General features: G+C 40.9%; 1 protein-coding gene across 10 annotated transcripts in view; it reads left to right on the top strand.

The window, feature by feature from the left end:
- KLHL3 (kelch like family member 3) overlaps positions 1 to 15,681 on the top strand; it is a 51,767-nt gene extending 36,086 nt beyond the window's left edge. For 9 of the 10 annotated variants that reach the window (XM_081850360.1, XM_081850361.1, XM_081850362.1 and 6 more), the window contains 8 exons: positions 1,004 to 1,153; positions 2,918 to 3,035; positions 3,895 to 4,092; positions 4,611 to 4,751; positions 6,274 to 6,402; positions 6,938 to 7,078; positions 8,404 to 8,547; positions 9,611 to 15,681. In XM_081850360.1, the coding sequence (XP_081706486.1) occupies positions 1,004 to 1,153; positions 2,918 to 3,035; positions 3,895 to 4,092; positions 4,611 to 4,751; positions 6,274 to 6,402; positions 6,938 to 7,078; positions 8,404 to 8,547; positions 9,611 to 9,639 (1,050 nt within the window). In that variant the 3' untranslated portion in view covers positions 9,640 to 15,681. The remainder of the gene's footprint in view (positions 1 to 1,003; positions 1,154 to 2,917; positions 3,036 to 3,894; positions 4,093 to 4,610; positions 4,752 to 6,273; positions 6,403 to 6,937; positions 7,079 to 8,403; positions 8,548 to 9,610) is intronic. The other variant, XM_081850359.1, reaches the window with a different exon arrangement.
- Positions 15,682 to 25,388: the final 9,707 nt, after the last annotated feature.

Below are 25,388 nucleotides of genomic sequence, written 5' to 3'. Positions count from 1 at the left end.
TCTGCTGGGCAGAGAATGAGAGCTAACCTTGTCCATAAAAACTGGTGCAGTGTAAAGCTGTCACTTTTGTGTCCTGATAATACAGAAATTTGGGGTATTTGTCTTTAGCAGATACATTGTTGAGCTTTCTTCACTGATAGATTAAGTGGGGAAGCACTGGAGAAAAGTACTGCCAGTTTATGCGAAGATGGCCATTCTCTTTGTTTAGTATCTACATGCGCACTATAGTTACTTCCAAGCTTTTCTTTTCACAGAACTGTGGTTTTTTTTCTTTTAAAAAAAGATTCCAAATTTTTAAAAAGAACCTGGGGATTGGAGCTGCTGACACACAAGCATACATATCTCCTTGTCGTTTCATTACTGTTGGTTTCTGAAGTTGTGTGAATGTTTTGATTCCTTAAAATACCATGTCTGGAACTGCTAGTGCAAATTAATCTTAGTCACAGTTCAATTATGCAGCTGAACATTCAAAACACAGCCTTTTGCATTGTTGACTTCTAAAGGAGAAGGAGCCCTATGCATTTGTGGAGCTCTGTCTTTTCTGGATTGTGACTTGAGCCCCAAACATGTGAGGTTTTGGATTGCTGCCACTGTGGGGTGTGTGTGTGTGTGTGTGAGAGAGAGAGAGTGTGTGTGTGTGTTATATCTCAAAGCTTTTGTCTCCCAAGTTATAAGATCTCATAGTTCCTTGTCTTCTGGAGCTTGTATTAAGTAGTGTTGTAAATATTTTAAGATGGGATTGCTGTAGTTATGCACTAATCAAAACATTTATACTAAGCTTGCACAGTTTAACAGAACACAAACATTACTGCACAGTTGAAGTAGATAATATTGTAGTGAGTGAAATAGGGGAATGGGATAATGATGTGGAAGAAGCAGTTTGGGGTTTTTATTTCTACTGCTACACTGAAATCATGAATGAGCATTACACCGGCCTGCTAGTGACACTTTTTAAGAAGTCTGATAATAGTCATTGTACTAATATCTTTGTTGGTGTCTTCAGACAGTTGAAGAAGAAGCTTTAATCAAGAACAATAACACATGTAAAGATTTCCTTATTGAGGCCATGAAATACCACTTGCTTCCTCTGGATCAACGGCAGTTGATAAAGAATCCTAGAACAAAACCAAGGACCCCAGTCAGTCTGCCAAAGGTAAGCTATTTTTTTCTTGCTGAAATACCCAAGATGGTGGTCACATGCCCCCTTTACATGGATGGCCATATGCACAGTGGTTAGAATTGCATGATCATTCCCCCTTGAAGGAGGATTGGGTGTTTGCAGACATATCTGCACACAGTGTTGATCGCCCTTTTGCACACATGAATGTCCATTAAATTGTCAGCATGTTGGAAAGAGACTTCCCACTTTGACATGGGTAAATGGTTCAACTTTGCTGAAGTTCCTATAGGTGGTAATGGTGGTACATGTTTTGTTTTTGTTTTTTGACTGGGGCATATGTGAATCAACCCGTGGAAGAAGTTTATTAGCAAACCAACAGTCCTCTTACACCATTGCTAGAAGAATTTCTTACCAAACAGAGCAACGTTGCGGTTTCATGTTTTGACAACTACTGCTACTGCTATTCTAGTTTTTCTATTAAAGCTGCTTCAAAACCCATTGCAATCAGCCACTGTTCCATAAACTTGGCTCTGCCATACTACTGCATGGAGAAATGCCAGTCAGAGGCATTGTGTGATTTTCATGGTGCAAAGGAAGCAAAAAGGGAAAGGTTGCTCTGTTGTTGTGTGTTGTTATATCCCAGATGGTGTTGGGATGTTGGGTTAAAGTGGTACCCAAAGCAAACAGCCAGTAAAGGAGCACTATGGTTTTAGTATGTGCATGTGTTTTGAAAACTTTGCCATTTTGAATGCAGCTAGGTTTATGCACGCATACACAGTGTGTGGGTGTGGGTGTGTATACAGTGCTTTTTTGCCTGTGGGGACGCAGGGTTATGCATATGCCTAAACATTTTATGGATCTAAGTTTGGCCTCATTGAGGGGCAGTATTTCAATATGAGTAGGAAAATGAGAGTACAGTGGTGCCTCGCAAGACGAAATTAATCCGTTCCGCGAGTCTCTTCGTCTAGCGGTTTTTTCGTCTTGCGAAGCAAGCCCATTGACGGCTTAGCAGATTAGCGCTATTAGCGGCTTTTAGCGGCTTAGCGGCTTATCGGATCAGCTGATAAGCAGCTTAGCGGCTTAGAAAAAGGGGGGAAAAGGAAGAAAAAACCCGCAGGAACTCGCAAGACATTTTCGTCTTGCGAAGCAAGCCCATAGGGAAATTCGTTTTGCGAAGCGCCTCCAAAACGGAAAACCCTTTCGTCTAGCGGGTTTTCCGTCTTGCGAGGCATTCGTCTTGCGGGGCACCACTGTACCCCTAAACATTTTTTAAGAAAAAAAGCACTGTATGTATAATCTAAGCAAACACAGAGCCATTAAATGCTTGTTCAAGTAATTCCCCCCTGCCCCCCATTATCATGGGAATTATAATCTCCCTTTGTTAAAACTAGTCTCTCTGGATACTAAGCACCATCATCGTTTCCATTGTTCTTAGAATTTTCATATCATTGCTAGGCTGTTATCACATGCTTTTATTAAAATGTAGCTCTTCTGGGATCTGAACTAATTACCTTTTGCAAAGGAAGCTAGATAATCTGTGAAAGCTAGAGTACATAGTCTTTGCCCAAAGGCTTCAATCAGTATTTTATCCAATAATGTATTGACTGTACTTTCAAGTTCAATATCATTCAAATGCCAACTTCTCATGCATCTGAAGTAAACTTTGCTTTTTTTTCTTGGGTGAGTTCTCACATAGCTGATGGTGTCCTATTACCATTTAAGGCCCCAAATAAGATCAAGGATTTCTGTTTGCTGTTGAAAATGCTCTCATGATAACTTTTCTCCCTTCCTACCAAGGTAATGATGGTGGTTGGTGGGCAAGCACCTAAAGCCATTCGGAGTGTAGAGTGTTATGATTTTGAGGAGGAGCGATGGGATCAAGTTGCTGAACTTCCTTCTCGGAGATGTAGAGCAGGTAAATATTTTCCCTATTAAAAAAAATAGCCTCAGTCATAATCACAAAAAATTATTTAGGACAGATTTTATATATTCAGTTGAATTTCAGGCTATACAGTAAAACATTAGAGTTAGCCCTTCTCTGTTAACAGATCCAGGCTCTCTTGGATGAGACTGATTTTCTAGATCCATTTCAGTTGGTGTTTAGGCCTGGTTTTGGCATGGAACATACCTCTGTCACCCTGTATGATGGCCTTTGTCGGGAGAGAGACAGGGGCAGTGCAACCCCATTGATTCTGCTTGATCTCTCGGCAGCTTTTGCTATGTTAGTTGTGTCTGGCAGGCAGTTAGGCTTGTTTTGATAGAACAATCTCCTCAGCGTTCTGTTGAATTCCACCCAGTAATAACAGTCTCATGTACTTCAGCAGCCAGCAAGAGCCATTTCATATCAATACTTTTGTGTAAGCTGAACATACATAGCATGAGTGCAACAAACGTGATTTCAGATATTGTGCTCTATTCCCCTTGTTTGAGCGTACATTTGTTGGCAAACTCAGCATTTTTTATGTAATGTGTGAAATGCTTCACTGTGGTAATGGTGCCATATGAGGCCATAACATTTGAAAGCTTGCTTTTCCCATGGATAAGACCTATTGAATAGAGCGATTCCATGCCAATGCCAGGCTTACCCTCTCATAGACTTGATTCATGAAACAAGCAGCATTCAAACTTTACAGGTTCCATATGTAGTTGTCACCGTACTGTAATATTGCTTGGTGACCTTCCTGAAATTCTGGTAGGAAAAAGAGAAAGAAAATAATTGTCCTATAGGCATGACCTGCCTTCCATTTTTCTGTCTCCCAATTTGTTTTTAACAGGGGTGGTATTCATGGCAGGCAAAGTCTATGCTGTGGGAGGTTTTAATGGCTCTTTACGAGTCCGAACAGTAGATGTATATGATGGAGTGAAAGACTTGTGGACATCAATAGCCAGCATGCAAGAAAGACGAAGCACTTTAGGGGCAGCTGTACTAAATGAACTCCTCTATGCTGTTGGTGGATTTGATGGAAGCACAGGTAGGTTGCTAAACAAACAAAACTGAGTGAATGCTGTTCATATCTTCGCTCTTAAGCACTTTACAAGAACTGTAGAACTTCCTTTGAATTCAGTGCTCCTGATGCGCCATTTCAAATCTTCTTCTTTATAAAACAACAAAGCAAAAACCTCTGTTACAACCTGTTTTATTATGTCTGGTGTAGTTTTCTGCAGTGGATGGAAGAAATTCTTGGGTGGGTTGCACTTCCCAGTCGTTTTTTCAGTGCATGGTTGTTGAGTAATCACAAGTGATGAGAACTGGGGTGGTATTTTGAGATACAGATTCTCAGTGCAATTTATTAGTATTGGGTTTAGTGTCCAGTTCCTGATCCTGAAGTAGTCTCAACCTGCATCCTTTCCCCTTTTTGTCTTGGAAAGATTAAGACAAGAGTATTGCCTGGAAAAATTAAGTCAGGATGGTAACTGTGACAAAGGAGGGATTATACTCTGCTAAATTAAGGATGTAGAAAACTTGCCTTAATATTATTTTCAAAAATAGGTCTTGCATCTGTGGAAGCATATAACTATAAGACCAATGAGTGGTTTTTTGTGGCACCTATGAACACAAGAAGAAGCAGCGTTGGAGTTGGGGTCGTGGAAGGTAAAGACAGCAAACTGCTGTATTGGCCGCGGCAGCACAGTTAAGTGTGATAGCCTAGCAGCAAGAACTTTTTTAAAGACCAAAAATTAAGGCAGTTAACATTGTCGGACTACACTTCGTGTTCCAAAAATCACTCTCCCATCTTGAATGGGAACAGGCTGAGTACAGTAGTGATTGAGACAAGCTTAGTTGTTAAGTTGTGGGGTGTCCCCCCCTCTCTACTGCGTTGGGAAGTTTATCTTACTGTTTTGCCATCTGGCCTGGCAGGTATCAAGGCACTGGGAGGAGGGACAAAACCTAGTCTGTCTAGTCTGCACTGATGCTGAGTATACCTCACCCACAAAATCACTGAATTCTGTAAGTTTCAGCAATGTCAATTTCACAGTTCTGCCTAGGTCCTAAACCAGGAGTCATGAATATTTTTCAGCCCAATGCCAAGCACCACATTCTTATGGACTATCTTATGGGGGGAGGGGGGCTGTATGCTACTGGTAGGTTGGGCAATAGATGTCACCCTTACCTTTCCAGATTTTTCTTCTTACACCCCCATATCTCTCTATCCAGGCAAGCAAGAGGCATTGTCACAGTTTAAAGAAAAATTCCAACTTGACAAATGCATTTTAAGTGGGTGCAGAGTAGGGCTAGCAGCAGATGTGACCTAGGAAGAGTCCTGAGGGCCATTTAGGATCCTTGAGTCCCTGGACCCCAGATTCTCCCCTCCTGCCTTACACTGGTTTTCCGTGTGCCACTCAATATGATCCACCAACCAGAGTGGCTGTGGAAACCCAGATGGGTGGGGTATAAATAATAAAATTATTATTCACAATACAAAATTTAATGAACTGAGTGAGAGCTACTTAGTTACACTCAGTGTGAAGAGAACTGGAAGGACTATCAATCGCTTTTTCCGTGGCTCTGTGTCTCCATCTTGTGGGAAGTAGATGTTTCACATCTTCTGAAGCGGGGAGATGTGCAAGGTGTGTCAGGAATTTGGGAATTTTTTCATACTCTGTAAGTTCTGACAATGATTTTAAACCTCCTTTTTTCTGTGCCCTCAGAGAAGTCATCCCAAATATCCTTACCTAAGTATTTTCCCTGCTAAATGGTTCTCTATATTTCACTGTGGAAGCTTGGTATGATGTTTTCCCTATTTCCAGAGGTTTTTTGCTGGATTTTTAAATATGGATGGCCGAAAAGATCTTCTCCCCAAATGAAACTTTGGTAGAAAGAGCAGGGTTTTAAAGAGATTTGCACTGGATCAGGGAGAAGTACATTTTCACCCGTTTTGTAACATGGCAAATAATGGAACAACTTTCTGCAGCGAACTATCCTTGAGAACATCTCACTTAGCAAGTGTTTGTTGATCTGAACATTTGCTATACATGAAGAAGGGCAACTGAAACATGTTATACATATAGGTATTTATCAAGCTAGTAGGCGGCTATCACAAAAGGATTGTGTAATTGACATGGTACAAATGATCAGTGATGAAATGTTCTGAAGTGCTAATATTGCCAACTGCTCCTGTTGATGTTCAGTGCTGCATATTCATTTTTTCTAGGTAAACTCTATGCTGTTGGTGGTTACGATGGAGCATCACGTCAGTGCCTTAGTACTGTAGAACAGTATAATCCAGCTACAAATGAGTGGGCATATGTGTCGGATATGAGTACTCGCCGCAGTGGTGCAGGTATCTTACTGTGATGTTTTTCCTCCTCGTGTTGTTATCACAGCTAAATCTCTGAACAGTACCTAAGTTTGTTACAAGAGCTCTTGAAAATTGTACCATGTATGTTGCCCCTTTCCTGGCAATGTGTGATAAGACTAATGATACGGTATTGTCATACTGTTCTCAAATGCTAGGCCTGTAATCGTAGTATAAGGGCAGGCCTGTGCAGGATTGGGGGCAAGCCAGGTACACTTGCTCCAGGCCTCGGAGGGCTAAGCTGGCTGTGGGGGCCCACCAGGGACCAGCCACTTTTCTGTTTGTGTTTATAACTTTATTCTAACAAGACTTCTGCCCTGGGTCTTAGGCATTCTCTGCAAGGGCCTTTATAAGGGTATGAATTGTCTTTCTGTGAGGGATCCCAGTGTTTGGACATGTGAGGAAAACTCCTGCATTGAATATTTAGCTCACTTTTATGATGGGCTTGTTGAATGAAACAGCCGCTTAGGAGTAACTTGTGCTCTGAAGCTCTCAGAGTTGCTGTCCTCTTGTTTTGCAGGTGTTGGTGTACTTAGTGGACAGCTGTATGCTACTGGGGGACATGATGGCCCTTTGGTAAGGAAGAGTGTGGAAGTATATGATCCTGGAACAAATACATGGAAACAAGTGGCAGATATGAATATGTGTAGAAGAAATGCAGGTATTTATTTTGTAATTTCCTCTAAGCAACCACAGCACACTTATATATATTACCCTTCAGGTATAAGCAACCTTTCAAAGAAGCTTACAGTAATACTGAAACAAAAACATCAGTTTTATAAGCTGTATCTTGCTGTTCTAGGTATTTAAAATTAAATCTCCATACTTTATAAGACAGGAAGTCTTGAAGGTGTGTGTGTTTTATGCATCCGTGTCTGTAGTGAGTAACAAGGAATATGGAATTTAGCAGAGAGAGTTTATGAATTCCAGAACCTCTGTTTTCTTTACAAGAACATTTTTCTTGCTCTCATGACTTCACAGAGAACATTCAAGTATGGAACAGATTTTTTCATCAGAAAGCATAGATAAATAAAAGGGTATTTCATTTACTTCATACAACCTCCAGTGGTCAGAAGGCTGAGTCTTTTATACTCTGCACAGCTCCCAATCCCCTTTTCTTGCTGCCCAGTCCTTGAATTGTGCTCAGTGCTTTAAACAGGGTTGCAAATGGAGCCAATTTGGTTCATTTTTCATTTGTTACAAAACAAATTCCAACAGGAAAAGGTCTTTGTTATCTATATGCCAGTTGCTAGCTGCTTTGTAACTGGCATTGCTTAGGAGTTCTGTGAAACAAGATAAATCAGTGTAGTTCTTAAATCAGTGGTTAAAATGAGTGCTGTTTTAAAAAGGTTCATTCTGCCATCTTGTTTCAAAATGGTGTACAATTGTATCCAAACATAGATGGAAACCTCCTTGATCTCAGAAACAGCCATGCAAAATTTGGTTACGATAACTAAAGAGATGTCCAAATACATAATAAATTCAGGGATGCTTTTTTCCAGATGTCCTCTTGCTGCTATCTCCAAATATCCCTCATGTTATTTTCCCCAAATCCTTTTTGATACTGGAGTGATCTGGGGAAGGGAAATGGCAACTGCCTGTACGCAGGTGACAGGAAGAAACAAAGCAACCCCCTATCCCCACTAAACCCCCTCATTGATGTGAGTTATGAAGTGAATGTGATAACATTGAACAAATTACGTGCTTATTAACAAAAATGAATGGAATAATGAGTGACTTTTATTTTTTTGCTCATTCCTAAATATTATAAAAATACCTCTCACCTTGCCACAAGAACAGCTTATGAAAATTAATGATATATTATTTCTGAGTACAATTAGAGTGCACAATTTCAGTGTCGATGGTTCATACTTTGTTTGGGGCTTCCTGAAGGATCTGGAGTGAATCCAGCCTGAATGCTAGAGTTCCTTCCCCCGCCATGCCACAGCCATGTAAACTTAAAATAACACATTTTTTCCTCCATAGGTGTGTGTTCAGTGAACGGTCTTCTCTATGTGGTTGGGGGAGATGATGGCTCTTGCAATTTGGCATCTGTAGAATACTATAATCCTGTCACTGATAAATGGACATTATTACCAACAAACATGAGCACTGGAAGAAGTTATGCAGGTAAGCAGTACATTGAACCAGGTGGAAGCAGAAGGATGGGCTGGATGAATCTGCATTTCTCAAATCTCTGCTGTGATTCTTGGCAGGGTTAGCAACACTTTTTCCTGGTAGAGAAATTTCACTCCTAAAAGGAACCTGGGCCTTTAATGTCATACTGCTTGGCATGCAGAAATCCAGCAGATGGTATTTCCCCATCTCTGATGTTCATCTGGCAAAGATGCATCTGTTTAAATTCTACCTGCTGTGTGGCCATTACAGGCAAGAGAGTCTCTGGTCAGAAAAGAGTCAGTACCCCAAGTGTATCTTGAGCTTTCTATAAGTCCCAGTGCAAGTAAAAGGTTACTCCAAAAATCATCTGCATGGTGGCCCAGCTACAGCTGTATCTGGACAGGAACAGCCTAACTGCTGTTGTGTATGATCTGGTAACCTCTAGGTTATATTATTGCAGCATGTTATACATAGGACTGGCTCTGAAGATGGTTTGGAAACTTTAACTAGCACAGGATTTGGCGACCACATTGCTCACAGGGGCAAGACAGTTTCAGCATATTACACCAATTCTGGCCTGACTCCACTGGCTGCCAATTGGTTTCCAGGCCTAGTTTTGCTGAATTTGACCTTTAAAGCCTTAAATGGCACAGTACCAAAATACCTCAAGGACTGCCTCTCTCCATATGAACCTCCCAGACTCTAAGATCATCCTCTGAGGCCCTTCTTTGTGTGCCTCCTTCACAAGAGGTCTGGAGAGTGGCAACAAGATAACAGGCCTTTTCATCAGTGGCTCCCCATTTGTGGAATGTTCTCCCCAGGGAGGCTCGCCTGATGCCTTCATTATATACCTATAGGTGGCAGGTAAAAATGTTTCTCTTCAACCGAGCCTTGGGCTGATTGACATACAATGCCCTTTTAAATGTGCTATGGGAGGGGGGATTATTGGTTTCTTTTTCTTATTTTTACTATGTGTTTTGTGGTTTTGTGTAATTTTATGTTGTGAACCACCCTGAGATCTGCGGATCAAGGGCGGTATATAAATTTAATGCATGTGTACTTTCTTCCCATGTAGGTGTAGCTGTGATCCATAAACCATTGTGACACATGTTCAAGTGACTGCAAATACAAGAAATAATGACCATCTTGCTTGGTGGGTTTTGGAAGATACTGAAATCTGACTCTTAACTGCCACACTAATATTGCACTCCCAGCATGACAAGTATGTGCTAAGACCATCAACCTCTGCTCAGCAATGGGCAGTGCAGCAACGTGAAAAGTCTTGCTGTGAACATGTTCCAGAAATGAGGTGTTGCTTGTTTTTCTTGGTGCAATCTGCTGTTTTATGTACAGCCAAGACTTGAGTTTGAACTGAATTTCTCAAGAGCAAGGAAATGTATCTCTATGGCATGTAACCAGGAGAAAGGGTATTTTGGAATACTTCACTACTGAAGTAGCATATACACTATAATATGTTCTATTTACTTACCAAACCTTCTAGACAAATCTACTACTGAGACTGGAATTTTTGAAACAACCCTCGAAAGGAAACCAGACCTGAATAAATAAGACTGGGAGCTCTAGCTCATATGGTATATTGCCCCCATCATATGTACATACACTAGTCGACTACTGTAAATGTGTTATTTAGGACACTGGATGTGTACATTGTATGAATTTTATCCTAGATGTAGAACTGCAATTTTCAAACCTATTTTGTATATGTGGTCGGTTGAGCCAAGCAGAGTTTTTCTCTAGGGTAAAAGCATACGTGAACTACCCAAAGACTAGTAACCACACTAAAATGTAAGGTTCTAGAGGTGGGCTGGTGGTGGTGGGGAAGGTATTGCTATTTCAGAATTAATTCTGACCACAGTTGACATTGAAAGGGGTGGGGAGTCATAACATGGTGTCGCCTTGACTATTGCCAACAATTCAGAAAACCCAAACTGCACCTGCTTTTTAAAGGGCATCTGGGTACCATGGAAGAGTATTTTAAATTCATCAACTATGGTTGTCACCAGATTTCCAGGGTGGTGGTGGGAGTTAGTAGTGGATTCCAGGGTTACAGCCAGGTTTAGAGAGCTGCATCCAGCACAGTGACTTGTAGGATGATACTGTACATGGATGATATTGTCATGAGCAAAGGCTGAGAGTACCAGGGAAGCCCATCTGAGCAAATGGGACTTCTGAATAACAAACTGGGTGGTCAGCCTTCTATCCAGAATAATAATCTAGTAAATGCTAGCCAAGTTTAGATTAGAACGTCACCCATCCCTATATACCTCTTGCATTTGGCCAAATACCACAAGTTGCCCAAGATTTAAAAACCTTTAAGTGTCTTAATGCTTCCATCATGTAGTTGGTTAAGGCTGCAGTGCTGTGCATAATCACCTTGGAGTAAGCTCTGTTGAACTCAGTGGAGCTTACTTTTGAGTAGACATGTATAGGATTGCATGGTAATTCTTCCAGCCATTTTTCATAACTGCTGACCTTTCAAATATTCACTGTTTTCCTTATTATAGCTGTGTACTGAAGTTACTCAAACTTTTAAGCATTTAGTCTAAAAGGGAGAGAGAAGTGATTTGGGGGAAATAAGGAAAGCTGGGTCTAGCTAATTGGCTCAACTCAAATCTAAAAACCTCCAAGCTTCTGTTATGTTCACTGTCATCATCCAACTGAGAATTATTTTGTTCCTAGAAAGTTTGTGTTCTTCTAACTTCCAGCTCTTCTGGGATGTGTAATGCTAAGGAAAGCAGCCACAAAAGATTAACAAGGAAGTATATCCTTCCTTTCTCTTCCAACCCCTACTACGTGCATTTTAAAGGTGGTGTGTGTGTGTGTGTGTGTGTGTGTGTGTGTGTGTGTTTCCCGAAGAGCACTTAACTTATTTCTTATGTAGATAGACAGCTTTTTTTATCACTTGCCAAATATCAAGAGTGAAGTAGAATATATAACTGAACTTGCTTTGAACAAGTGTTAATAAGGTAAGATTCTATTATTTTTGACAAGGGCTTTCATCCCTTAATTGGATATAAAAACAAAACAAATTCCTTAAAAGAGTCTCAGTGCTACATCTTATGATACCTTTTGTACTCTGGCACAGATACTATAGTACAAAATACACCTGAAGAATGCACATACAGGGTGCATAATCACTCTTCAAAACACAAGTGAGCCAGGTTGTTGCTTGCTCAACACTTGAGTATTTTAAAGAGGAAAATGGCAGTTTCTACATGTGTTTCACCCTTTATATTTCCGAGAATGCAGCCAGCAGCCAATGAATTGCTTCCGGGGTTGGGGTAGGAAATCTCTTTTCAGGACCTGTTTATGCATTATTCTTTCTGTGTGGAGGATATTAGTCTGCTACATATAGCCCCTGGTCTCTCTCTGTATGAGTTCTGGGCTGCAGCTCTAATGCTTTGCATTATTTATACTTCTTTAGTGTGGAGAATCTCCATTTTGTAGCTTTGAATGTCTTGAGAGCACTGTGGAGATTCTCCACAGGATAGCAGCAGTCTTTAGGGCCCCACACCCCTGTATCTACTTACCTGGGATTAATCTCCATTGAATTCAGTGGAACTTACTTCTGAATAGACATGTAAAGGATTGCATTGTTCAATCACAATAGCAGATGTGAATCACTCAATAGGCAGAAGATTATTCCGTCAACCTCCACATGAAGAAATGCAATGTGTAAACCACTTAAGGCCATTTAAATACTATGAAATCTTGCCCTCTCATATTGGTTGAAGGATCATTTAAACACTAAGAATACACCCTTACCTCATGTGATGAATCAGTTGTCAGACACAGATGTACATGTACTGAACATGAATGGATTTTTCTGTTCCATTCACCACCAAAACTGTATGCCAGTCATATATATCCCTTGACAGGCAGTGAATTTTTGAGTTAACCTGATCTATGATTCATTCTGAAATGGCACCTATGTCCATATAACATCTGGAAAAATCGCCAAAAAAAAATGGTGTACTGAGTGTTCTTAAATAGTCAGGACCATAAATGGCCTTGCTCTCAGTCACTTACCCACTAGCAAATGGTATATGTCACTTTTGTGTGTAAACTTGCAGTTAGTGCAAGTCAAGTGACCTCATTTTCCAGCTATGCAATATTATTGCTACATAATAAACCAGCTGCAATAGTCCCTTTAAAGCGCATTTGAAATATCTCGCATTGTGTGTGCATTTTTAATATTTGTACTGTGCCGATAATCTGAGCCAGATCCTTTCAAAGGTTGCCTTTTTATAGGGCTTGAGAATAATAGCTTTAGAGCTTGCAAATTTTAATGCAGCTATTTTTGTAAGATAATTCTGAAGAGTTCTTGGATCTCCTTTGATTTTGGTGGCATTATGATTAGTGTCTAATCCTTACACCATGGACCCAGTTCTCATCAGCCATTTGTGTATGGTGTCTTGTATATTTTTGCTTGAAAAAGGGAAAATCCTTTGGCTTCTCTTGATTTTATGAAAAGGACACTTCTGGACTTCGTGTTAATTAACAGTGTATTGTTTCTTCCATGATTAGTAACATCATAAATTGCTGGATTTATAAGAAAACAATTGAATTTATTTTTTTGAACTTTGAGTTGTGATTCACTTTCTGTACTGTTGGGCTGGACAAACAGTGCACAATGTATTTGTGTACTAATACTGCTGTATTTCTCTCTTTGTGTGTGTGTCTTGCTCATACCTGAACATAATGTTCTGAAGCTAAATTGTTAAAAGTCAGAATAATGGTAATAGGTTTGGTTGTCCTCTAACTCCTTTTAATGGATTTCCTCGGACACTGTTCGGAGATACCCAAAATTCATAAATCTGTTTCTACAAATACTCTTTGATTAAATTGTTGGGCAATCTTTTATCTAGAAGCTGGCTTATCAGGTTGTGATGAGATGATAAGATGACCTTCCATAAGAGTTGTGTGTTGGCCCAAAACCTGGATGCATCCATGCTCTGCATGTGACGACAAATGCTTTGCAGACATCCTTTCCCAGAAACTCCCATCACTGAACCACATGCACTTAAATTCTTAAAAAGTAATTTGGCATGACATCAAAGGGAGACTGCTAGTATGCCTGTGGTACCCCCCCCATCTTTCTCATTTAAATTGCTTTTGTAGCATATCTTCAACCTGTTTTTTCAGTCTCAAAAATTGAAGGAGTTTTCCAGACAGTCAGCTTTTGGATATAGCCAAAAGCATTATCTTCAGGGGTATTCAGCACTGCACTGTTTCTACAAAAATCTGAAATGAAGCTATTTTTATTGCCCCAGTCTTTTAGCACTGTTTGAATTTTGTGTGCAAGTTTGCCCAAGTAATTCATTTCAACTGGATCCTATTTTATATTTAACTGTGACTGTGGCTAGCATTGCACAACTAAGCCACAAAAACTGAAGTTTTACTTTTTGCACTATTTGTACACCAATGACTTAAAATACTCTGTTTTAGGAAGCTTATCAACCGAGCAGCTATATTTGTCCAAAAGCTTATTAGCTCATTCTCCCTATTAACTCATAGGACAAATAGATAGAATAATACAGTGTAATTAAAGTTGATTCACATTTGAAGCATCTGGAATGATATGAAATTTTGAATTTTCTTAAATGGCACTATTTAAATACAGCCATTCTGTTACATTGCCATGCCATTCATAGGTTTTATTTAATAGTAAAAGGGAATAGCCTGTCAACCCTATAAGAATGGTAGCTGCCAAAATGTTTCATTGCTGAAAAATATAGTGGCGACATTTTATATGCAGTGTGAAACCATGGTTTGGTGTCGTGTATGAGCAAGCTTAGCTTCAAGATATGTACATGTATTTCTCTCCTTGTTTGGCATAGTTTCTAAACTGACTTCCATAAACTGACTTCCCAGTCTCAAGACACAGCTTGATCCCGGTTTATGGGCAAACTGTAGCCCTGCTCAGGTGTTATGCCTGAACAGGAAACGTCCACTCATGTAGGAGACACAAGGTCACATGCTGTCCTGGTCCTTCTTGCTCAGTCTTCAGCCTTCCTGTGTTTATCAGGAAAGGTCTGAAAGGGGCTTTTACCAGCATTTCTTTGAATACAAATAGAAACCCCCTCGTGGTTCCTGATTGCACAGAGGTTTCTACTTCTGCCCAAGTCAGTAGTGGTAAAAGGGTTCAGATAAACAGTAACAGGGAGGGTGGAGAAGATGCACACAGGGACATTGGGGAGTGTGGGGCATGCACAGCCCTGTGTCTCCTACATGGATGATGATACCCTGTTCAGGGTTGAGCAAGACTTATGTTTGAAGCATATCCTAGTTTGCCATGTTTGGATACTATGACAACTGGAAGCCAGTAAGGGTGAAATCCCATTGGGTGATGCTTTTCTGACAGCTGGCTAGCCAGCACTAGTAAGACTGGCTGGAGATCTTGTCCAAGGCACTTGGTTCTGGCAGGCTTGGTGTTCCGGCACTCCCTCTACATACTGGGGCTGACCATGCAAGGGGAGGAGGGACCCTGCAAGCCCCAGGAATGGTTTTGCTCATGCACGCAATACCAAACTATGGTGGAATGAGCTCATTGTTTGATTAATATATTGTGGGCATAAGAATACAGTAAACCTTTTTTCATGAGATCCTAAATTATTTTATTTTCTTGTACAGTAGTGATAATGCTAAGAAGTTTAATTTGTAAATATATTGTATAAATATGTTTTAAGGCTAACAGAAGATTGTAACAGCGTTCACCTTGAATGCACAGATTTTTAAAATAATAATAATAAAAAAATAGACTGAGAAAATGTAGCTGTGATCCATATACAAATTAATTCAACATGCTAATATTTCTTAGATTTACAGCCCACTCCTGTGCACGCTTACTCAAAAGCAAGTCCCACATTGTTCATTGGAACTTATTTGAAAGTAAGTGTATGTAGGATTGCAGCCTTCGTTAAGATCATTCTTCACATTACATCTATTGGTTAGTTCCTTATAATTGCTGGTTACTGCCATGGGACCAACTGGTTTGTGATGCAATTTTGTTTCTTTTCAGAAGCAAAACCTAGAATTTAAACTCCACAAAAATGTTAACAACAAAAGGTCAAATCTGTTCTCAAGGACATTGAATTTGGGTGGAATAGAGTTGAGCAAATGAAATTGGTCTTGTGTTTCTTCTGATTCTGCCAATGTTTTGGAGTTACAGTGAATGGAAATGTAGGACCAAAATAATACAACCATAGAGTTATTAATGATTCACTGTCAGTAATCCTAATTATTTTCTGCATGCGTACACCAAGAGGTCAAAACCTGCATGTATCTAAGCAGGCAATGGATAGTCACTTGAAAAAAATCCTGAGATTTTTGATGCACTGCTTATCACATGGCATGGGCAAATTTATTTTACTTGGAAAGAAAAATCTGTTGAAGATTTTTGTTGTAGTTGACAAGCACAGGCCTGCTGTGCCCCTCTTTGTTAAATTTGTGTCTCGCTTTCCCATCAAATGGTGCTCAGATGGTGACCTGGATGTATGTGGTCACTAATATGAAGTATCACACAAGCTGTATAAAAGTGGTAGTTTGTCATGTAAATTAGTTACCAAGATGCATTTTTTCCTCAGTACTGTCCTATGGTTCCAATTTTAGTTAGCTAAAATGCTGGTGTGCATGAACCTGTTGTGTACTCCACAGCACAACCCAGGTCTTTCTCCATCCTTAGGCAAAACACAGCTTCCTTTGTAGGTGGAAGACAGACTTGAGCAGATTTATATAATTCCAGAGATGAGGAAATGGCCACTGTGTGCTTCTTTTTTCCTAAAAGGATTTGTTGCAGCCTGAAATCTGAAAAGCCAACTTTCGTTGGCCCTGGACGGTATGGTCAATGGTCAGGGATGATGGCATAACAATGTCATCCTTGCAGTCTAGTAACATCTGGAGGGCCAAAGGTCCCCCACCTCTGTGTTAGACAAATATCCAGGGTGGTGGATGGTATAAATCACCTAATACTTTGATCCTTTGTGAGTTTATTTGGAAGCAATTCCTTCTGTGTTTAATGAGCTGACTTCCCAGTAAACCTGTTTTAGTTAGGGCTGCAGGCCAACTAAGCTGCAAGTGACTTTACTTAAGTTTCCCTAATGTGAAAATGCCACCACCTACAGTGCAATCCTGGGCATGTTTACTTGGATGTATCCCCACCCCATCCCCAATTCAGGAGAAGGCCCATTTTTGGAATGCTAAAGCATGGTGTAGTGTTGCATCCTAATGCAGCCTCTTTCTCTTTCAGTGATGAAAATAGTTCTGTGTCCCACTAATCCTGGGACTGGCAGGGGAATAGACAATATGAGCTTTGCTGTCCCAATGATTTATTGTTGCTGGGTTAGGACTTAGCAGGATGGGCGTAGGATTCTATCACAAAAGTGGGATTTCTTTAAGGGAATGTAGAGAATTACAAAAGACTGGTATTATTTTCCAGAAAACATTCTCTTCCATGTGGAGGAGGATCTGATTCTTTCCCATATGTTTTAGAGGCTACTGCTCCACTCCTTTAGCAACATCATGTCTGGAGGGGATGGAAGGGAAGTATCACACATTTTGAAAAAAAATGCAATTCTTGTACTAAGCTCTTCTATGCATCACTGATATTGAAATTCCCACAGGAACATTAGACCTAAAATGCTGTAGGTTATAGATATAAAAATTTTGATGTCTACCACAACGTCCCACATTCTATCAAGGCATTTATAAGGTGCAGATTTAATGGTTTTACCACTACTCAAACTCTGTCCTCTTCTCCTTGGTTGCTTTGTTTACCATCTAGCCTTGGAAACTTTGGATGCTATTTTGTGACATTTTGATTGGCCTAATAAAGATAATACGGATTTTGGATTTTTTTCCCTATCAGCCCACATGCCTACCTTTGCTTTTTGATTGACTTTCTTTCACTTATAGTACAGAGTGGCAGATAAGTTCCTAAAGTATTCTCCCTTGATTTCTACCCCATGTCACTTCAGGTACTTTTTTACATCTGTGTATTTGTGTCTAATTAATTTTCTGGTTTTGAGGGAATGTAGCAATTCGAACCAACGACTGATAAATGAATGCTCCAGAACCCTCAATTAGAAAGCAATCAGTTTAAAATTCCAAGGGTATAGCATCTCCAGTGAGAATCCTTTCATTTTCTTGTATATAAGTGGCAGTTGGAAAAAATGGGTGCTAAAATAATGATGAAAGCCTTTGGCCTTAGAAAGTGCCATCTAAAATCAGACACTGGAGGTCACTGTAGCCCAAATAAGAATAATGTGTAGAGCAGCTGCTGTAACTAAAATTCTCTCTCTCAAAATACCTTTCTAATAGTTGCACAAATTTGAATCTTTCTCCTAATTGTGGGTTAGCATAATAATAGTGGTGTGCACTAGAATTATCATGTTCAAGTAGACTTTTTTTGGGGCTATGTTTTCCCCAGTTGGTGTTAACGCCACATAGTTAACTTAAAGCATGAATTATGAGAAGCACTTAGTAGAGTTGCACAGACATATGTACAATACCAGTTTATTACCTACACTTCCCATAGGCTAAGTTGGGAACAAAATCCATTTCATTCCTTGACTGGAGACCAAGATGTTAAAAATAATGGATGCCTGCTATTGTCAGACTAAGTCATCACCATAGCAGATGGTGCACTTCATTGTGGTTGCCCTATGCATTATGATAAAACTATTAATAGTAATATCAACACACATATAAACTTTGTAACCAGTTTTCCTGTAAAGCCTATAAAGAGTGGAGTTTATACCACAGTATACCATCAAGAGGAGACTGCCAAATGAGGCTAAAGGCCCTCCTAGTCCCGAATCCAGTTCTCACCAGAAGCCAAATGGCTCTTCTCACCTGTGATTATCAGCAGCTGGTATTCAGAAGCATATTGGCCCTACAGTGGGGGCAGAATCAAGCCATTCTGGTTAGTAGCCATTGACTGCCATATCCATAAATTTGTCCAGTCCCCTTAAAAGTGTCCAAATTGCATTCACTGCCTCCTGTGGGAGCAATTTCCATAGTTTAACTATATGCTATGTGAAGAAGTACTTTATTTTTATTTTTCCCAAATCTTCCAGCATTCAGCTTCGTTGGATGTTCACAAGTTCTAGTGTTGAGAAAAAGAAATACTCTCTCCAGTTTCTCCAGCCCATGCAGAATTTTATAAACTATTGTGTCACTTGCCTTTTCTCTAAACTAAAAAGTCCCTTGGTTATTTTGGCTGCCTGTTTCTGAGCATTTTCTAATTCTACAATATTCTTTATGAGGTGAGCTGACCAGAACTGTAATTATCCCTGGCATGCTACTTGTCTTTTTTTATAGCTGCCATGGTAGCTGAGGGAGCCGAGTTGCTGCTTGGTACTCTTCCTCACCACAATCCCTGTTTTTTTAAAAAAAACAGTTGCTGGGAATCACAGATCAGGAGAATGCTGTTTTTTGCTTGTGGGGTTCTTGTTGGCATTTGGTTGGCAATTGTGAGAACAGGATGCTGGGCTAGATGGGCCACTGGCCTGATCCAGCAGGGCTCTTTTTATCAGAATAATGTATGTGTGTGGTTTTTTTTTTTTAAGCGTTTAGTCAAACATTACTTGTTTTACAATTTGCAAACTACTCATTCTACAGTACTTACAACACAGACCACATGAAAGCAATCATTTTTGCAGTGCCACATTTCCCACTTAGCACCAGCACAGTAACACAGCAATCTCACACATGTTTAGGTAAAGGTAAAGGGACCCCTGACCATTAGGTCCAGTTGTGACCGACTCTGGGGTTGCGGTGCTCATCTCGCTTTCTTGGCCAAGGGAGCCGGCGTACAGCTTCCGGGTCATGTGGTCAGCATGACTAAGCCGCTTCTGGCAAACCAGAGCTGCGCATGGAAACGCCCGTTTACCTTCCCGCCTGAGTGGTATCTATTTATCTACTTGCACTTTGATGTGCTTTTGAGCTGCTAGGTGGGCAGGAGCTGGGACCGAGCAAAAGGAGCTCACCCCATCACAGGGATTCAAACCGCCAACCTTCTGATCGGCAAGTCCTAGGCTCTGGTTTAACCCACAGCGCCACCCACATCCCCCCACGCATGTTTACTTGAAAGTAAACCCTATTTTGTTCAATGAGACTTGCTCCCAGGTAAGTGTCTAGGCTTGCAACCTAAATGAGTGGGTAATTCCCTTTGGAAGTTGAATATTGTTGCAGCTATTCTCCACAGCCCTGTTCACTCCACCAACCCTAAAGGTAAATTTTAATTCATTATCTCCTAGAGTTGGAAGAACAGGCAGGGCTTTTTAAAAGAATACAAGCACTCCTGTAAGACCATAAGAAAACACTTATCAAGCCTGATGTAATGGAGGGAGAACAAAGTATGAAAAAGTTAGGGCCCTTCCAGACAGTTGCACTGTTGTGCAGGTGCCATTATATACCCTTTACACAACAAGAGCACACCTTCATAACCTGCCACAAAGCAAGTACAGTAGGTTCATTATGAAGAACAACGGCTAAATGGAGCAAATGGCAACAAATCACCTGGACCTTCTGTAGTGAGAAAAGTGATGGAAAACTACAGGAATATTCTGGGTAACAACCACTTGATGGTAACATATAATGAAAATTGTGTGAAATCAAACCAAGACAATACTGTATATTCTTTTTCTGGAAGTGACTTTAGGCTGCCTTCTGGTTTGAGGAATTTTTGTGCCTTCCATTTCTGGTAGCTGAATTCTTTCTGCACTGCAGCCTTTTACCTCATTGGAGTTGCTTGACATGTTTGTTTTTGCTAAAGGAAAGTAAACTGTCATTAGAGCAAATCCCTGGACAATCAGAATATCCCTTGCCATTAAAAAAAGGTTTTCTGCCTTGTGTCAGATTCCTTTTGAGCATTTGTCGCCTCCTTGGGGACCCGTTTCCAGCCAGGGAAACCTCAAATGTTCTTTGGGGTTACCTCTTTTTTAATATGGCTTGCATTTGATAGCTAATGTGACCTAGGAAGGCTTTCCATCCTGGCATTCAAAGCTAAGGACTGAGGACTGGCTGCAAGTGCTCTATCTACTCCTTTTGTTCTTCAACTCCGGGGCATTAAGAACTGACTTCCACATGCTTTTGTTCTACTCCCTCAGGCTGTTGGCCTCTTGGGTATTGGTCTCGACCCATTGCTCATCCATGAACAAGGGCAATTGCAGCAATAATTTGATAACATTTCATTGCAGTCTCAGTTTCCTGGAAATGTTTTCTGTTGCCAGGAGCAATATCATACCTCTGCATTGCCATTCTCTATTCCAAATACACTACAGTGCATAATATTTGTTGACCGGCATTGAACACTCAACATAATGTAAAGCACCTTAGCAGTGGAAAGTGACTTCCTAAATGATTCTGTGTCGTTGAATGGGATTTTTAAACAGTGATGGGCAAACTCAGTTTAAGAGCTGCTTCTTTCCTCAGCTTGGAGTCCTCCAGATGTTTTGGGCTATGTCTCTCATCAACCCCAGATGGCTTAGAGCAGATAGACTGCTCTAAGCCATCTAATAAATGCAGTGGCGTAGCGTGGGGGGTGCAGGGGGGGCAGGCCACACCGGGCGCAACATCTGGGGGGTAGGGTTAGGGGTAGGGTTAGGGGGCGCAAATCCACGGGTTAGGGGGCGCAAATTACTTGCCTTGCCCCGGGTGCTGACAACCCACGCTACGCCACTGAATAAGTGCAGAATTCCCATAAAATTTGGAACCAACCATGACAGAGCTAGTTATCCCTCTGTTAGGAACTGATTTTATGCAAGCTCTTGACAGAAAATGGCTGCATTACAGAAGATGAGTGGGCCTTCTGCCTCTTTAAAAGCTCTGAAGCAACAGTATAGTTTTCCATCACCCTAATCATATTACTATGGCCTTGGTGTTCCTAGGAGGCAGAGTTAGGGCTCATCCAAACTTAATTTTGTGCCACATTTCTAGGCACAGGCCCACGCTTTAAAGCACCATGTCCAGTGCTTTTTTTCTAAAAAAATGTTTAGGGGTACTCTCGTTTTCCTACTCGTATTGAAATACTGCCCCTCAATAGATTCACAAAATGTTTAGGGGTATGCATCTCCCTGCGTCCTCCCCAGAAAAAAAGCACTGACCATGTCTGAGTGCTCCCCCTGCCCCATGTGTTTTCCCTGCCAAAAGTAAAAAAAAACCAACCCACTCTTTACTGTTGAACTGGAGCAAATGGTAATCCACAGAAAACCCAAATTGTCATTTGTTCCAATTTGGCAGTAAAGAGTGAGTTTTCCTGGGGCGAGTGGCAGACAAAAAATAACATAAAATAAGTGCTCAGACATGAAGCTTTAAAGTGCAGACTTGTGCCAAGAAAGCGTGAGGCAAAAGATAAGTATGGATTAGTGTCGCTGCCTTTTTCTGGTCAGGCTTCTGTAACCTTAAATAGGTTTATGATAACCCAGAGGTTCAACAGATGAGGCTTCCAAAACTTAAAACTGTTGCAATTTCTGCTTTGCCATCTAAAATGGGGGTGGGGCAGAACCTGTGGCCCTCCAGATGTTGGACTATTTTTTTTGTCAGCCCCAGCCAATATGGCTAATAGTCAGGCATGATGGGAGTTGTAGTTCAGGAACATCTGGAGGGGCTGCATTGGAGTTAAAATGAGCAGGAGCTATACCTGTTGCACATGCTCAGGACAACTGAGGAGAGAAAAGGAGACTGCAAAAAGGTATTGTCAAACCAGGTGGTTATGTATAAACACAGTCTTGTCATTAGAACACACGCTTCCTGAGGAAATTGGGTACCGTAGCATCATTGTAACACAGGGTTTGCTCCTGCCTTCAAGTCTAGAATATCAAATTCTATAAAAAAACAGAAAAAAACGCACCAAGCTGATTAAAAATACATAATTTGCTTGATGATATCATATAAAAATAATATAGGCCATCAAACAGGAAAAGGTTTCATGATGAGCAGGAGATTAGCTTAATGGCCTCAATTTATATGAAGTGGTGATTTACAGAGAAATGTGTGTATGTGTGCTTGTTCCTACAGAACAATAAAAATGCATAACAGCTGAGGAATGGAGAACTGCTTAGACTCAACAGAACTTGTAACTCCATAGGAAAAAACTGTGTGATAATGACAACTTCATAGTCTGCAGATGTGAATATTAATCTTTTAAATAACTGCTTAGCCTGCTGAGTGCCACTAATGCAGCTTTTGCAGAATGAACTATTTGCTGTAGTGGGGCCAGTCCTTCCATTATGTGGCTTTTGACGTGCTGATGTGTGTTCTTTTATTCTACTCTGCGGCAAGGGGCAGCAACCTCTATTAAATTCAGACATCTCCACCTGTGGGACTGTTAATTTGCAAATTGCAGGCAACACATGTAGATGCAGGACAGGGAAGGGAGGGAGACACTAATTTTAGGAGCTGAAAATTGGCAGATGTGGCATAATTTTGGGAGGTGACATTTGACTTTGTGATAGGCACAAGGGACAACCAATCAGCTGCACAGGCACATTTTGCTGGAAACAGGAAGTACTGGTTGCCTTGACTTTTTGGTGAGTATATAGCACTATAGTGGGCCCTGCATGATCTTCTTCTCTATGCAGGCTAAATATTGGTAAATATTTTATTTATTTCCTTGATAACTGGTGTAATGACAGTAGAAACCAACATGTTATGTGAGTGGGTATGTGCAGCAAGGTAGCTCATGGGACAGCGGCCATTTTGAGATTAGTTGTAAGAATTGCAGTGAGAAGTATGTTTGTGCTCCACCTTTCTGTCTCCTGTGGCATAGCTTAATAAACTCAGTAGCAGCCAGTATTATTTAACAGGCATGGAAGTTTGGAGTGGATGCATAGACAAATCAAGTTTATTGTTTTGTAAATTGAGTCAGGTCAGGGATTTTTTTCCAGCAGGAACTCGCCAGAACTCAGTTCCTGCACCTCTCAGGTGGGCACCATTGCCATTCTAAGAGAACAAAGGAGGTGCTCATGGTGAGTTCTGGCATCTCTTTTTCTAGAAAAATAGCAATGAGTCAGGTAAACTTCAGGTGTGGCAAGAATTGAAGCCTGTTGATTCTCGCAGGCTTAGTTTTGTTGGTCTGCAGTGCGGCAGACCATATATACTATATCTTTAAAGAACGCCTGAAGTACAGAGGTACCTCGGGTTAAGTACGGTACTTAATTCGTTGCAGAGGTCCGTTCTTAACCTGAAACTGTTCTTAACCTGAAGCACCACTTTAGCTAATGGGGCCTCCTGCTGCCGCTGCACTGCTGCTGCACAATTTCTGTTCTCACCCTGAAGCAAAGTTCTTAACCCGAGGTAATATTTCTGGGTTAGCGGAGTCTGTAACCTGAAGCGTATGTAACCTGAGGTACCACTGTATATTACTTCCCTCAAAAGAATCAGGGCGCTGTAGTTTGTTAAGGGTTGCAGCAAACTGTAACCCTGTGAGGGGAAAACTGCAGTGCCTAGAATTTGTTGAGGGAAGTGGTGTGTTTCGCAGCCTAAAAATACATGTTATGAGAAGGGAAAAGCAAGCCCAGGCACAAGTTTTCAAAGTTAACAGCCAGCCTCAGCAGTGGTCCACGTCAATCTGATCTGGGAGCGGGGCAAGTGAAAAGGGCCAGGCCAGGAGGGCAGGGCATCCACAGCTGCCTTGAGGGTAGTTAGGATCCTTGCAGGAGGGGATCGCCAGCTACTTCCCCATGGCATCCATGCCAGAAGGAGGCACAGCTGCTTTTCTGCCTCACACTCACTAGTTAATGGCACACAGCTAGTTTGTCAGGAAAACGGGAGGCAACTAGGAGGCAACCCAGTCTTTATCCGGAGAATGTTCCTCTGCTTTTACTCTTTAAAGTATAAATGCCCCTGAAGCACCAAGTGAGAAAGCAGTTGCTATGCCTCTCGCTCTGTTCCTCCACGGAGCACTTTGGCCACAGGCTATGAGCGAAATCCTGGGAGGCAGGTGTCAGAAAAAAGGCAGCAATCCTAAGTGTTTGTGTACAGCTCAGCATCAATCATCCTAGCAGCTTTTTAAAAGATGTAAGAAAGCTCCAGAGTGGGTCCAGTTTAGAAAATCATTTGTGTTGAACGGGAAGGGAGGGTTATTATTGTTATTTTTAAAGCCTACGTACTCTCAAGCCTTTTTTCCTGTAGGGGTTAGAAATGTGTGAGTTTCTCAAGATACTAAAATTCTGCACTGTTTGCTAGATTCGCGATGTGCACAGCTTCCTAAAGCCATGGTTTTGAAGCTGTGAAGTATGTATGCAGACATTGTGAACTTGCATTGCATGTCATGGATAAAAATGAAAACCACAAGTCTCTGGCTATGACTTCTCCTGGGGAAACTTTTGGCTGCAATATAAATGTTTGCAGTTTGTGCAGAACAGAGATAAGACAATTAAATATTTAGCAATCAATCTAGAAACCAATGTCCATTTCCTCATTTTGTGTTATTGTTGGTTAACCAGCTGTCCACTGGCTTCCTTGAAAGAACTCTCAATAAAAATCCCTGAAATTTAGAAAAATCCTATGAACAAATCTTAATTAGCATCAAGGCTTGACCTTGGAATACTTCTTTGTTAAGGGTATAGCATTGGAAGTTGAGAGAAAACATCACAAAGAGAGTGACACTGAATATGTGTGAACTTGCAGATTGTAATGAACTCCTTTCTTCCATGGATCTGGCACTAACAGGTTAAATGGCACAATTGTTAGTCATTCCAGAGCCTTTGTAAACATATGAGTCAAAATTTGCTAAAAGTGATCCAGACATATGTTTTGTGTGCTAGAACTCTTTATTTTATGCAGATGTATTAGGGAGAAATCTTAGTGGAAGTCAGTGCAACTTATTT

Source organism: Podarcis erhardii (assembly GCF_964252035.2).
Source record: "Podarcis erhardii genome assembly, chromosome: 2".
In the NCBI taxonomy this organism is placed as follows: Eukaryota; Metazoa; Chordata; class Lepidosauria; order Squamata; family Lacertidae; genus Podarcis; species Podarcis erhardii.
This window is presented reverse-complemented; position numbering and strand designations above follow the sequence as displayed.